This window comes from Sinocyclocheilus rhinocerous, unplaced genomic scaffold, assembly GCF_001515625.1.
Source record: "Sinocyclocheilus rhinocerous isolate Xijiao unplaced genomic scaffold, SAMN03320098_v1.1 scaffold284, whole genome shotgun sequence".
In the NCBI taxonomy this organism is placed as follows: Eukaryota; Metazoa; Chordata; class Actinopteri; order Cypriniformes; family Cyprinidae; genus Sinocyclocheilus; species Sinocyclocheilus rhinocerous.
The window spans coordinates 952,958-967,286 of record NW_015628031.1 but is presented as its reverse complement, the minus strand read 5'-3'; the positions used below and the strand labels follow the sequence as shown (position 1 = coordinate 967,286).

Genomic DNA, 14,329 nt, shown 5'->3' with positions numbered 1-14,329 from the left:
GCATCACAATATGGTAAGGGGCGTAACATTTCCGTCACACGCTTGAGGTATTCGGCCAATCACAACGCACTGGATAGCTGGCCAATCAGAGCACACCTCGCTTTTTTTTAGAACGATGAGCTTTGTAAAAATCAACGCGTTTCAGAAAGGCGGGGCATAGAGGAGCAACAATAATGTACATTATATGGTAATGCAAAACACATTGCATTACACCAAATACACAAAATAATGTTCTTTTTAGTACCGTCATATGACCCTTTTAAAAGCTGAAATGTGAAGTTTACCATTTATGAAACTTTTTAAAAGCTTTATTTGAACATTTACATTAGATATTAGAACATGCTATTAGATAAACTGTTGTCAGTCATGTTGTCATTTAAAATCCGGACATCATTGGCAATGTTATTGTTTTAGTTATGCAAACAAAAACTCATTTTATTTGTTGTTTGTTGATTTTAAATGTAAAACTTGGTGAAATGATTTGTGTGTCAGTACTTTTTGAACATTTCCAGCACATTTTAACAATACCGTGATAATACTGATAACCGTGATCATTTTGGTCACTATAATCGTGATAAGAAATTTTCATACCGTTACATCCCTAGTGCAAATAATGAAACATCAGGATTTTCCTAATAAAAATAATATCTTCCAGAATAAAGGAGTGATTTATTTCTGGGATAAAAATAAAAGAACTTAAATAAGCCCAAAATGTATTGGTTTATTACATAAAAAAATAAATGACAGCCGTTTCTTAGATTAGATTAGTAGATTTTATGAAGGATTTAAAGCTAATTTATTCCTTGCTGTAACCTTTATTTTAATAAACATTTTGTGAATATGTTTCTTCTTGTTTTTCCCTATCAGTGCTGCCTAAAAGAAAAGCAGAATGCATAATGTTCCCCTCACTAAACATTGGGTAACTTTTAATTAGTTGAACAAAACAAACTGGGATTGCTTTTATCGATGTATTATATTCCTTTGACGGAAGTTACAAGAATCATCAAATAGCCTATATAGGCAGAAACAATTACAGTACAGTTAGTAAATGACTTCTTTCTAACAGACAAAAAACTGTTTTGAAGTTACAAGACACTGAAAATGAGCAAATTTACATTTGAAGATCAAAAATATTGTATGTAGCTAGCCTACTTCCTTTGTAGCTTTGATGAACAAATAGGGAGAGAAGAGAACCCTTCCACATTAAAATATCTCTGAAGTCAGAATTGATAGTCTTAATTTCAGGAAAAATTCAAGTACTCTAATTAATAATTTAATCAAATAGGCTAATTCAAATATCTTCCTGGGTTTTTTGTTATATGAAACCACAACAGCTTTTTTTAAATTTTATTAAACTTCAATAAACAATCAAATTACAGTAAAGACTACAATAATACACATAAATACATAAAACACAAACAAAATATATATTAACTACTAAATTTGTTTACAAAATACACATACAGCCAGGGGTGGGCTAAGTCTTAATTGCTTTCTTATTATGTAAATAAATAATTATCTTATAAATTTGAATTTCTTTTTCAAGAACCAAAAATAAAGGATTGGTTTTACTGTAAAATTTAAATTAAATTTATAATGTAGCCTAGTACTCTTTCCTTTTATTTGAGGGGATATTAGAAAAATCAAATAAAACGTGTTCTATAAGCACAAAGATAAAGTGTGGTCAATGTTATCAATTATAAATCTAGTCAAATCTTTCCCAATTTTTTTTACATGAGAGCAATGCCAAAATAAATGAAACAAAGTTTCAGTCACCATATTCCAAAAAGAACAGTTCAAATCTATCAAATTTTTAAATTTAACAAGAAAATTATTTACTAGGTAGTATGTCAAATTTGAAAGGTTACTTCCTTCACTTTGTTTACCAATGAAGAGACAATGTGTAGGTGTAGAGACAATGTATTTTTGAAGTAAAAACCGTGAAACCACAAGAGCATTTCAACGCTATTGATCCGCGTGACGTCTTGGCGTGGAACTTCTCGCAGCTCGTGCTTGACTCTGAACGGAACGCTTTTGATTCGGTTTACGGAAGTTGCTCATCATTATTTACTGCACCGGATTAGAGTCGGTTTCGCTCCTCGGTGTCAGACAGCAGAATGCGGTTGACATGTCGGCTGCTGTTCGCTGGCTGTATGTTGTGGAGTTTGTCGATCACGGCGGCGATAGAGCCGATCAGCACCAGCATCGCGGTCGGGATGGCCGCGGCGCTCACCGGATTCCTGGCCCGTTATCAGAACGTGCTTTATTACTTCCAGGAGTGCTGCAGACCCGAGTGGATCTCATACAACAAAACAGGTTTGCAAGAGCTGCTTTGTCTTTATTTGTTGTGTTAGAACGCAAGAATGGATATGTTTATGGGTCGTGTCCTATAAATCCACATTTTCCTTATATTACAGTGAATTAAATCCACATTTATTTTTATTAAAATTAATTAATTCCATGCCGATGCCAGCATTTAAATGCCATAGGCTACAATCAGGCAGTCAGAATTGATTAAAATATTAATCATCCTCTTGCATTGATGGTGTTTATAATTTTAATGCACCTGACACTTAATAAGCCTATCATCTATAATCTGATATATGCATTTGACCTCATATCTGGTGTGAAATGCATTTATGCTATGTATTACAGCGCTAATTCTTGTACTGATACTGCTTATTCAGTTGCACTTGTTCGCAATTAATTTTAATGTAATTAATATTAATCAATAACTGAAATAACAGGCTATATGATAATATATGAATCAGACAAAAATCATAACTCATCTAATAATATGTCAACATGTTTTATAACGCAAGCATAATTAAAAAAAAAAGTTTATATATATATATGATTTTGGCAATGCTCGACCCAGTGACCAAATGTATCAACGTGCACTATTGAACGCTGCGCGCATGCGTCGTGCGTCGCACGCAAACGACGTCACTCTTCCCAAGTAGGAAGTGGCGGGGCTGTGAGTTGGATCTTTCGTTGTTTTTTTTCCTTTCAGTTTCCAATTAAAAATATCGATGATTTATTTAGTACAATGAAAGCTCGGCCGCCTCGCACATGGACAACCGTACTGCACTTAATCCTGATCTCAGGGCTGGTCGTGGAGGCCATAGAGCCCGTGTCCACCTCGCTGCTGCTGGGGACAGGAGCTGCAGTGCTGGGCAAGAAACTCTATCGCTACTTATATGAATCATGCGATGAAAACTGGCTCAACTTTAATGCAACAGGTGAACATTTGATCAGTGTGTGTGTTACAGTTCATCTTGTGATGATATGGGCGATGTTTTTGTGCATTATCTCCGTCGAAAGGGCCAAAAATCCACTTCTAGTACACATTTGTTTCTTTCTCGTTCGTTATGATTTTGTTAATTTTTATAATGGCTTTTTAATACAAATAATTATTATGTGTTAATGTTTAGCTATCTTTTTTTTTTTTTAAATATTGCAGTCAAATTGTTTATTTTCAAATGATCATTATAAACAAAGAAACCTGTCTTATCTCAATGATTTGTTCATTCAGAATCAATTTGATTTGTAATTCAGTGTTATTTTTGTATAATTGAGATAGTCTTTATTAGTATTGAATAAGGTTTTACTTTTATATTTTCATTTGAGTTAAATTTGAGCAATTTTGTTGTACTTTTTGTCATGTTTGTAGTTTTAGTTTGTCTTTTTATTAGGTTTATTGTAGTTTTAGTTAAACTAAATGAAAATGAGAAATCGCCTTGACTGAGATACAACTATTTGAAAATCTGGAATCTGAGGGTGCAAAAAAAATCTAAATATTGAGAAAATCATCTTTAAAGTTGTTCAAATGAAGTTCTTAGCAATGCATATTACTAATCAAAAATTAAGTTTTGATATATTTACAATAGGAAATTTACAAAATATCTTCATGGAACATGATCTTTACTTAATATATCCTAATGATTTTTGGCATAAAAGAAAAATCTATAATTTTGACCCATACAATGTATTTTTGGCTATTGCTACAAATATACTCCAGCGACTTATGACTGCTTTTGTGCTCCAGGGTCACAAATTATTAAACTGATTATTGATTCTTTTTTGTGCAAAATGTTTGGAATGTATTATACACTAGTCAACATTTGAAGTGGATTCATCAAAGTTGTCCTAAAACCAAAATGCGTTCTTGTCTTAGGACAACTTTGATTAACTTTTTTGATCCACTTCAAATGTTGACTACTGTATTAAAAGTGTATTATAAAATTATTATTTGACTCTAGTCCAGACTACCTAATGTTTCAAGCAATTAAAATGTTTTTAATGCTTTTCATTTTACTTTCAGTTAACTATAATAATAACCGCATTGTAAACAATTAAACAGGTTTTGTTGTCCAATACATAATTTATTAATTTTAAATGCAGGTGTATGTATAAATCATTTGTTTGCTGTAAACCTGTCCTCTCATCCACAGGTCTAAAGTATGACCTCAGCACGAAGCTGTACGGGCAGCATGTCGCTGCTCAGGTCATCCTGAAAGCCGTCACAGGCTTCATGAACAACGAAAACCCAAAGAAACCGCTGGTTCTGTCCCTCCACGGCTGGACCGGGACCGGGAAGAACTTTGTGAGCCAGCTTATAGCGGAAAATATTTACCAGAAAGGGATGATGAGCAACTTTGTTCATCTGTTTACAGCGACAGCACACTTTCCTCACGAGGCTCACATTAACAAGTACAAGGTAATGCAAAAATACATGGAAATGACATTTTATTTCACTGCACCAACACAAAGCATCCTGTATGGTGATTAAATAGAATATTTTATAGTCATATCTGTGCTTAGACCCAATTACAGGAGTGGATACGAGGGAATGTTTCTATCTGTCCACGTTCGATGTTCATCTTTGATGAAATGGATAAAATGCATCCCGGGCTGATCGACAGTATTAAACCTTACCTGGACTTCTACGACAACCTGAACGGAGTGTCGTACAGAAAGGCCATCTTCATCTTCCTCAGGTCAGAGTCGTCAGATTTCTGTTAATCTGTAGTTAATGCAGTTGGTCACTAGTCGTCATTGTGTAGTGTGCTTGATAGCTGCTGTCAGGCTGAGTGGTACAGACTAAAAAAAATCTCAAATCAACCAAATTTCAGAAACTTCTCCAGTTAAAATGTTTGATTTTGTTACTATCGTTCCTGAAGAAAGACAAACATGAATAGTGATGAAAGCCAAAATATTAAATGTCATTCACCGAGTAATCCACTGTTTTGTAGAGGAGGATCAAAATGACAATTTTCACCTGAGATTCGGAGCCAATTTACAGGGGGTAAAAATGACTTTAGAAAGATGGCAGTATTATTATGTTATTTTTACCCAGAGATTGGTATGTCTTTTAGTAAAATATGTTGCCTTTATTAGTTTTTGTTGCATTGTATGGCAGTGGTGGCAGTTCAAAAATAGAAAAATTGCACTTTTTGATTTTTTTTGTGCTTGTAATTAAGGGTTGCAAAGGGGTGGAAAATTTTCTGTAAATTTCCAGAAACTTTACAAAAATTCCTGGAATATAAAAAAAAATCCTGGGGGGTGGGGGGGTTCCTTGTTTTTTCCGTTTAAATTTTTCTGGACTCCTTTTTAATGGTTAAATTAAATTGTATTAATCAAAAAGCATGTCTAATTAATTCAAATCATGAAACTTAAACAGTTTAACATCAATTTATTAAAAGTTTTAAAACAAATTACATGTTTAGGGCCCAAAAATGTTTTATTTTTTCCAACCTTCTTTTACTCAAATGAAACGGTCAAATGCTCATGAAGTGACTCTCAGAGCAGTTCTGGAGATGTTGTTCATGTATTTATGTCCTCATTTAGTGAGACTGCAGACGTTAATATCACCGGAAGCGACACGCGCACGTCAGTACGAGTAGTAAACAAAACCGCGCGTCTGCGCCATTCATTAACACAGAGACATGCAGAATTCATATTTAAATAGTCGTTTTGCGGCTTAATGTTTACAAATACGAGTGGGAGTGTGCTCACTTGTGTTTGCGCATCGGGGCGGAACTCCGCTGTGCGTGATCACAGTTTATGTGCGCGACCATGTAAATGACATGCCGTCGTGTAAATAAGATACCGTATTGGCCCGAATATAAAACGACCCTGATTATACGACGACCCCCCTTTTTCCAGATGTACCTTTAGGAAAAAGGCTTTTTAAAAACCAAATCTTGTTTTTTCTCCGTAAAACACATTTTGTCTTCAATTATTTTCATATTGCATATTTTTCCTATTTTAATTTTTGTTTTGAAAGTATGGTAAAAACTGGTAAAATGTACCAACAATCACATTTAAAAAATATACACTTTTTGATATACCATTAAAAAAACAAAAAACAGGTAGCCCATCTGAATTAGGACATTCCCTAATATAATGACAGGGGAAACACTGAAGTCTCTAAATGGTTCAATACCAGAGATATGGGCATCCCAAAGCAGCTCCATGTCCAAAACGTTGAATTTTACCACTGATCTATATATAATGACTTTATATTCATTAAGAAACTTTTCTTTTGGAATCTTCATTTTTAATGCCCTATATGGATCACTCCCAGAGATATGGGGATCTCTATGCGGCTCCATGTTCAATAGTTGAAAAGCAAAGGTGGCATATATATCCCAACAGCCTCTGTAACTTACTTGTTTTTGTTCTTATAGCAACGCTGGAGGTGAGAAGATCGTTGAGGTGGCTCTGAATTTCTGGAGGGATGGTAGAGAACGAGAGGAGATCCAGCTGAAGGATCTAGAGACGGCACTGTCACTGTCCGTCTTCAACAACAAAAACAGTACGTCTCATTTCTCTTTCCCATTTGCTAATATATGGAGCAGAAAATCTTCACGGCAATGGATCGTTATGCATTATCTCGTTCATTAGTTTCACTGTAGTGTATTTACACTCTCAAGTGCATTATTTAATTAATTACATTTGCATTATCATTCTTCTCTCTTTCCGCAGGTGGTTTCTGGCACACTAGCTTAATCGATATGAATCTGGTGGATTTCTTCGTGCCATTTCTTCCTCTGGAGTACAAGCACGTCATTCAGTGCGGTTTGGCTGAGATGGTCTCCAAGGGTCGAGCCCCAGATAAAGAAGTGGTTGAAACCATGGCCCGCGACCTGAACTACTTCCCTAAAGAGGAGCGTGTCTTCTCCATGCAGGGCTGCAAGGTCATTCCCGCCAGACTGGACTTCTATGTTTGATCGAGAGGGGAAAAAAACAAAGACTCAAAGACAGCAAACTGGTTATCTTCTGTGTGCTTTCTTTCCACAGAACTTCTGCAATAGAAGGAATTGCAGAATTGCTCCTCAGACTGAATTATAAGATGTCACGCTCTCTTAAGACTGTAAAGCAGGGGATGTTTTTACTCAATCACAGGTGTTTTATACAATAATGGAGACCGTTTTATTCATGTCGGCTCTGCTGCTGAAGTCCTTGTTCTCAAGGGTGTTTCTGTTCAAGATGATGAAGTTTCAGAGGAAGCTTTTTAATTAAATGACTTTGCACATTGTGGAGCTCGTAAAAACACTGGCTGTCAGCGATTTTATAATGATCGGTATTAATTATGATGGGAAAAAGTTAATTTGCCTTTATCTTGAAATATCCCAGATGCATTCATTTCTGCCTTTTTTCAAGTTTTTCAAGTTGAGGATGAAGATCCGAAAGATGACTTGAATCTCATTTAGACCAATGAAACCTAAAGATCATTTGTGTTTCCAATTTGTCAGGATTCATATTCGTGTCGTCGATATGTGCCACTGATTCTGATTGAAGGTTTTGTTGAGTAAATCAAAGTGCCTGTTTGTCTTAATAGAAAAAAAACTTGATTTAAACATAATTTCATATTTGAGACATTCATGAAACTTTTATTTTTCAGTTGCACCAAGATAAAACGGCAAAATACTTGATCTGCGTATTGATTTTGATAAAGCTGTATGATGTAAACAGACTCACTCTTGAGAATTCTATTCATGTTCACATTGACAAGTTAATTTCTATGTCTTTTTCATTGAGTTTCCCAGTGGTCCATGATTCACTGCATCAGGAGTTTTAAAATGATTAGACATTGCTGAGACAGATGTCCGTCAGATACCAATCCTAGAAATGAACAGAATATAAAAATGTCTTTACGACTTCAGATGTCTAGAAATCACAATTTTAAAATTCCCTGATATTTGCAGAATTACCAAAAACAATGTGCACATGAATGCGCCTAATTAATTGAACCATGCCTAATTTTATAATTTTCACAATGTGTAATTACGAAAATCATAATTTGCTAGATTTGTACACTTTCCATTTAGTGCCATATTTATCACATGTCGAATAGTAAACAATGTAACAGACATTTGATGCCTATTTTAAATCTCACTTAAAATGACTCTGTAAATGATGACTTTTTATGGCATCTGAATGATCTAAATGATAGGTGCGAAGTGTCCCAGGACACTGTGTAAATACAGTGATATTGCTGTGACGCCATCACAGTACAGCAGTATTTCAGCTGCTCTCCTAAAACAGAACCATTCATGAAAAATAATAAACCCAAGAGAAACAGTGTAACATTTTATTTGAAAATAAACAGCACTTCTGATTTCTGATCCACATGTTCTTGTGCGCTTTGGGTCCAGATGTGAAGACAAAACTCCATCAACTGTCTTTAAATCATCTTTTTCCTCGGTGATTCCGATGACAACAGTATTCCACATAAGCGTTGTTCCCGGCTGCATTTGGAGGCACAGTTCTATCTATCAGGTTTCGATTATACAAGCAACACGGCATTAATGCAACCATCGTTTTCTGGGTTATTCGTCACTTGGGCGTATTTACCTGAAACACAAGATCATATCTGTTTTTATTCTGCGAAACACAAGGACTGCATTGACAAAGTGAAGAGCCAATCAGACACTCACCCCAGATGACCTTCCCGCCCTGCGTGACCAATCCGAGCTCACTGACGTTGACCTCGATGACTGTTCCCTTGGTGATGACCCCTAGAGTGGTGTAGAGGGAGGAGGACGGGTTCTTCTTCACGCCCAGGATGGGCAAACAGAACGTGGCCTTCAATTCAGGATGAGTGACATGTGCCTTCTTAAACCTCAGACCCTGTAGACATTAAAAATCACAACTCCATTAATAAAAATATATTTATATGTATTTTTTAATTAAAGAAAGGGTGCTGTGTGTACATTAATGAGGAAAAAAAATTAACTTAAATGATTTTAGCAAATGGCTGCAATATAACAAAGAGTGAAAAATTTAAGGGGGTCTGAATACTTTCCGTACCCACTGTATATTACATAGAACGCAACGGGAAAAAATAATTCATTAAAACAAAGAAAAAAAGAAATTAATAGAAAGATAAAATAATATAATCATAAAACTAATAACCATTAAATTAAAAATGTAAATAAAAATGTTGATCTTAAAATAATTAGTAATTTTTGTTTTTAAAAAAAAAGTACAATAATATTAATGCACTTCTTGGGCTTTCTATTGTCACAACTCACTCAAGGTATTATTTTTATTTGATCTATTTTGCTCAACCTGAGAGTGCATGTGTGGTGTTTTACCATAGGTCTGATGAAGCGCTCATATTTGGGCGGTTTGCGTGTGAATCCGTCTCCTACGAAGCAGACTTTGGTCACCATCCTCTTCCAGGCCTTTTTCTGTCTCTTTCCTGTGCGGATGACCTTCAGAACCTCGGTTTCACCCTGGGCTCGGACCTTCGGTAGAGGAACCTCCCACTTTCCCTAAAGAAACACATAAAACAAACCTCATACTTAGCATGGACCAAAAAAGGCAACGTTACATTGGTATTTGCAACAGTTTGACTTCTCTAATGTGTCCCCTACCAAACGAGTCAGGATAATTCATGAGAAAAAGACAAAAGGGAAGGCTGGGACTTGATTGAATCCATTGATAACTGACTGGATTGGTCAAATTTTATGTTTAAACATCAAAATATAAATAAATCCTTCTAGCTTTTCCTTAGTAGTTTCATATATTCGCTCCAAATGTGAAGTTTTTTTGCTTGGCTACAACAGAACCAACATTTTACACTACCGGAAAAAGATTGGAATAAACATTTTTTAATGTTAATGAAAGAAGTCTCTTGTGCTCACCAAGGCTGCATTTATTTGATCAAAGTTACAGTAAAAACTTAAAAAATTATTACAATTTAAAAGAACTGTTTTCTATGTGAATTTATGTTAGTCCGTAATTTATTCCTGTGATGTGCAGCTGAATTTTCAGCATCATTACGCCAGTCTTCAGTGTCACATGATCTCTCAGAAATCGTTACTAATACAATCCTAAAGTGTGGGGTAAGCAAGGTTTAGTGCTGGGCGGTATGACCAAAAATTTATATCACTGTATTTTTCAAAATTATACGCCGCTAAAAGGGTCTGAAGTTGCTAAATCTAGTGCTAAAGTCGCGCTCGTGTGTGTGAGACGCGGGAGCTGATGGCAGCGGGCGGTGGATATGTGTGGCGGTCAGTGGATATTGTGGATGAGTTCTTCTGTGTCATCACGTTCTATTAGTTCTACAGCTTCAGTTTCGGAACTTTCACGCTTAGTAACACATACAGCTGTTCCCTCGCCACAGTGCAACAGTGAAAAGAGACACCCCCTCAAACGCGTTCCGAACATTATTTAAACGAAACCGGTATTGCTGTATTTTAAAAATTCATATCATAAGAAAAATAAACACCGGTATTCGGTATGAACCGGTATACCGCCCAGCACTAGCAAGGTTTGAAATGTTTAGTGTGATAGCATAAATCGATGCTTACAGCTTTCTCTTTCCGCTTCTGTTTGATCATGTTGGACAGGACTTTGGCGCGTGATTGGCCCTCTCTGTCCAGCAGGTAAGCTGGCACCGCCCCTTCCGGTGTCTTGTCATCATCCTTCTGTTTGCTCTTCCTCTGCTCGTGCATCTTAATGCTGAACACAAATAAACACACAATAGTTGAGCGAAACCTCCTTGATCACTGCTGTCTATATTCTAACTGCAGTAAAGCTGACTGTAAGTAACGCTCACGTCTTCTTCATCTGGATCTTCTCGGCGTGTCTCTGTTTGTGGTAGAGTTTGGCTTTGAGGCCGATCATCTTTCTGGCTTTGTGCGATCGCTCGTGCACCTCACGGCTCTCCTTCTTCCTCTTCCTCTCGTGGTGGTCCAGACGGTAGCCATGCCGCTTGCGGTGTAACTCGATGTGCTCGTTCTGCGGCTGTACACAGACACAGGGTCATTTTAAAACTAGTTCAACCACAACTGGAAACTCAATATTTTGTAATATATTCTCAAATTACAGTCATTGATAAATCATTGTTTACCCAAATATAAAACTACACCAGTATGATCAGAACTGAACTTACGGAGTTCACTTTCCTTCAGCTATATTGAATGCAGAGGTAGTCATGGGAAATATGACTATGCAACAAGTGTTACGCATCACAAACCAAAGTGCAAACAAACAGTCGTATAAACATATAAAGATAACATGTGACTCACTGGGGTTTGTAATAACAACACTGAATGAAAAACAAATATTATAAGCACCACATTCACAGTAATGAGTCATAGGTCTTGCATAATTTAACTAAGGTATTATATATTATATGGCATTATATATAGGGTTGCAAAGAGGTGGAAAATTTCTGGAAACTTTCCAAAAATCCCTGTAATAATCCCCAAAAAATCCTGGAATGTTTCCGAAATTTACTGGAAATTTTCCACCTTTTTGCAACCCTAATTATATAGCCTAATAAAAATAGTTTTAGTTATTGTAGTTAACTAAACTAAAATCATAATTAAAATCAATAAAAAAAACATTTATGCTACTTGAAATAAAAAGATTGTTAAGTGGAATAAAATATACACAAACTTATTTTATTTGAGTTATTTGCCAAAGCAACATTTCTAATTTTTATTTGGTTTAACCTGATGTACTAAAATAACTAAAAATAAAACTCAAATAAAAATGAATAAAAACTATGTAGACATATTTAAATAAGCATAAACTGTTAAAAATGTCAAACACACACAACACATTTACAACAACTAAAATTAAACCAGAAAATAAAAATATGTATACACATTATATGCATGTGTATTTATTTACAGTATTCTTACATTGTACATTATAATAAAGATATATTACATATATAATTATACTGTTACGTTTACGTAATATGAAATATTATAGATACAATATAAATACATATATAATATTAAAAATTATATACACACATTATTATTATATTTATTTTGTAGAGAAGAAATGTGAAATGTTTATAGTTTTTTTCATAAGAAACACCACAGATTGTTCTGTAGTGTGTACAGTATAGTTACGTATAGAATATATAACGCAAATATTACTCAGGCGAAACATAAACAGACACGGCCACATGTCAGGCAGACTCGCGCTAAACAAAGGCTTTGACACGACACTGGCTGTATTTTCTTCTTACCATGATGTGATATGTGGTGTCGAGGAGTTTATAGAGCGGTTAAGTGTTGTTTAATCCGCTGTTGGGTGCTTAGTTCTGATATTTTGATGCTTTTATTTGAGGCTCGAGCTCGCGATGTTCTTTACTCAGAGCCTGTTCTATAGAAGAAGCGCGTCTGTCAAATCCGTCCGTCACAACACTCTCATCCACCGCAATGTCCGCAAAACCTCGCCTGTTTTGAGTATTAATTATTGATATATATTCTGAAAATAAATATATATGAAGTCTATGTTTGTTAATGTAGGAATTAATGCATGTCGGGCTAAATAACAATTAGGAACCAAATATTTCGAGTGTTTGTTCTCTCGAGGATCACTGTAGGTGTAACACGCATAGAACAGCATGGCTGATGAACCTCCGGTGAAGAAAAATAAAACAAATCATCTCTCAAATAATAAGGTTTGAACGTATTTTGTGTTTTTCATATTACTGTGTTCGTTATACATTTGAAATGATAAAAAATGATGTACATTATCAGGCGGTTTTGTGTGACATTCATGGTCTAAATCTGTTAAAAACTCTGTTTATGCCAATTTAATATCACGTGTTTATAATAATTCTATTTGCAGGGCGAAGAGAGAATAAACTGGAGGAAATGGAAAGAACAAAGTAAGTGAAATTTAAAATGTTAAATGAGTTAAAATGTTGTTAAAAAGTTAAAAATGTTCTACATTTAAGATTAAAAGAACAAAGTAAGTGAAATTTAAAATGTTAAATGAGTTAAAATGTTGTTAAAAATGTTCTACATTTAAGATTCAATTCTGATCGCATGTGATGTAAATCAAAGAATTACTGTATAACTTACATAAATAGCATATAGATATCAGCTGTCACTCTTTATTTCCCAATAATATGTCTTACTATTATGTCTTGTGTTATTTAAATGCTTATTTTATGATCAAAACAAATAATGCGATGCAATACAGTGATGACTGAGAGATAAACGAATAAACGCTCCTCAAAAGACTGATTATCATATTTGATACTCACATTTCAACATGATTTTTCAAAAAAAAGAAAAAAAAAAAGGATTATCAACCTCAGTCGAGTAAGTGTTCATCTTGAAATACTACTAACAATATCAAAGTTATTCTCATGTTTACTTCATAAAAATCAGTAAAGATTTCACAGCAGAAACACACATGAAGCACGAGCTGAAGGTGTGCGACAGGTTTTTCAGCAAAGTTTTGATCATATTGATAATTTAGAGGCCTCAGAAATTCGTATATCAATGTAATATTGTAATGCTGAATTCATTGCTGCTGTCTGCACTTTCATCCCCAGAGAAAGAAGAGAAGAGACAACGCAAAGAGAGCAAACTCATCCAACAGCTGGAGAAACAGCAGCAGAAGAAAGAGGAGGAAAATGAGCAGCAGGTTCAGCAGGAACAGAGGGAAAGTAAAGGTGAGCAGCACTGCAGAGATCCGAGCTTTGGTTTATTCATGCAGTAAGTGTACTAGACTGTGTACATCTTACTATACTGTACTAGGGGTTTTCAATCTTTTAGAAACCATAAACTCCCAAATATGAACGTCCTTGTGCGAGGGAACCCCCATCCGAAATTTAAAAGGCAACTATAGTTTCATGTATTTCAAAATAATAGTATATAAATGTTACATTCTTAGGTTTTTCTACTCACTATAGTATTGCATGGTTATGTATGTATTTATTAATTTCATTTTCAAAATGATTTAATCATTGTAATTAGTGGTCGACCGATATTGTTTTTTTGACAGCCGATGCCGATATCTTGGAAAGCAGGGTGGCCGATGGCCGATATAATTT

General features: G+C 35.1%; 3 protein-coding genes across 5 annotated transcripts in view; 2 read left to right on the top strand and 1 right to left on the bottom strand.

Moving 5' to 3' along the window:
- Nucleotides 1-1,987: 1,987 nt before the first annotated feature.
- LOC107737176 (torsin-1A-like) lies at nt 1,988-8,728 on the top strand. 3 transcript variants are annotated; one of them, XM_016548621.1, is made up of 7 exons: nt 1,988-2,316; nt 3,046-3,242; nt 4,455-4,720; nt 4,825-5,000; nt 6,693-6,820; nt 6,991-7,234; nt 7,280-8,728. In XM_016548621.1, coding segments are annotated over exons 1-7 (1,200 nt in total). In that variant the 5' UTR covers nt 1,988-2,128; the 3' UTR covers nt 7,281-8,728. The 3 variants fall into 3 exon arrangements, with proteins under 3 accessions (XP_016404107.1, XP_016404106.1, XP_016404108.1); XM_016548620.1 differs by having other exon boundaries at nt 6,991-8,728; XM_016548622.1 differs by lacking the exon at nt 3,046-3,242 and having other exon boundaries at nt 6,991-8,728.
- nsa2 (NSA2 ribosome biogenesis homolog (S. cerevisiae)) lies at nt 8,586-12,672 on the bottom strand. Its single transcript, XM_016548625.1, has 6 exons — nt 12,506-12,672; nt 11,075-11,262; nt 10,827-10,977; nt 9,606-9,785; nt 8,946-9,138; nt 8,586-8,862 (listed from the first exon to the last, which is right to left on the bottom strand). The coding sequence occupies exons 1-6, from the start codon at nt 12,506-12,508 to the stop codon at nt 8,795-8,797; spliced, it is 783 nt and encodes a 260-aa protein (XP_016404111.1). The 5' UTR covers nt 12,509-12,672; the 3' UTR covers nt 8,586-8,794.
- A 152-nt stretch (nt 12,673-12,824) lies between these two features.
- Nucleotides 12,825-14,329, top strand: part of LOC107737178 (putative methyltransferase C9orf114) — a 10,647-nt gene continuing 9,142 nt past the window's right edge. Inside the window, exons 1-3 of the mRNA XM_016548623.1 lie at nt 12,825-12,943; nt 13,114-13,153; nt 13,829-13,948. Coding sequence (XP_016404109.1) covers nt 12,887-12,943; nt 13,114-13,153; nt 13,829-13,948 — 217 coding nt within the window. The 5' untranslated portion in view covers nt 12,825-12,886. The remainder of the gene's footprint in view (nt 12,944-13,113; nt 13,154-13,828; nt 13,949-14,329) is intronic.

Excerpts from the sequence above, each read along its gene's own strand:
- LOC107737176 (XM_016548621.1), top strand. The coding sequence starts at position 2,129 with ATGTCGGCTGCTGTTCGCTGGCTGTATGTTGTGGAGTTTGTCGATCAC. Across the intron at positions 2,317-3,045 it reads GATCTCATACAACAAAACAG|TACAATGAAAGCTCGGCCGC; the intron begins GTTTGCAAGAGC and ends TGATTTATTTAG. Across the intron at positions 5,001-6,692 it reads GCCATCTTCATCTTCCTCAG|CAACGCTGGAGGTGAGAAGA; the intron begins GTCAGAGTCGTC and ends TTGTTCTTATAG.
- nsa2 (XM_016548625.1), bottom strand. Across the intron at positions 10,978-11,074 it reads AAGATCCAGATGAAGAAGAC|CATTAAGATGCACGAGCAGA; the intron begins GTGAGCGTTACT and ends ATTTGTGTTCAG. Across the intron at positions 8,863-8,945 it reads GGGCGGGAAGGTCATCTGGG|GTAAATACGCCCAAGTGACG; the intron begins GTGAGTGTCTGA and ends CTTGTGTTTCAG.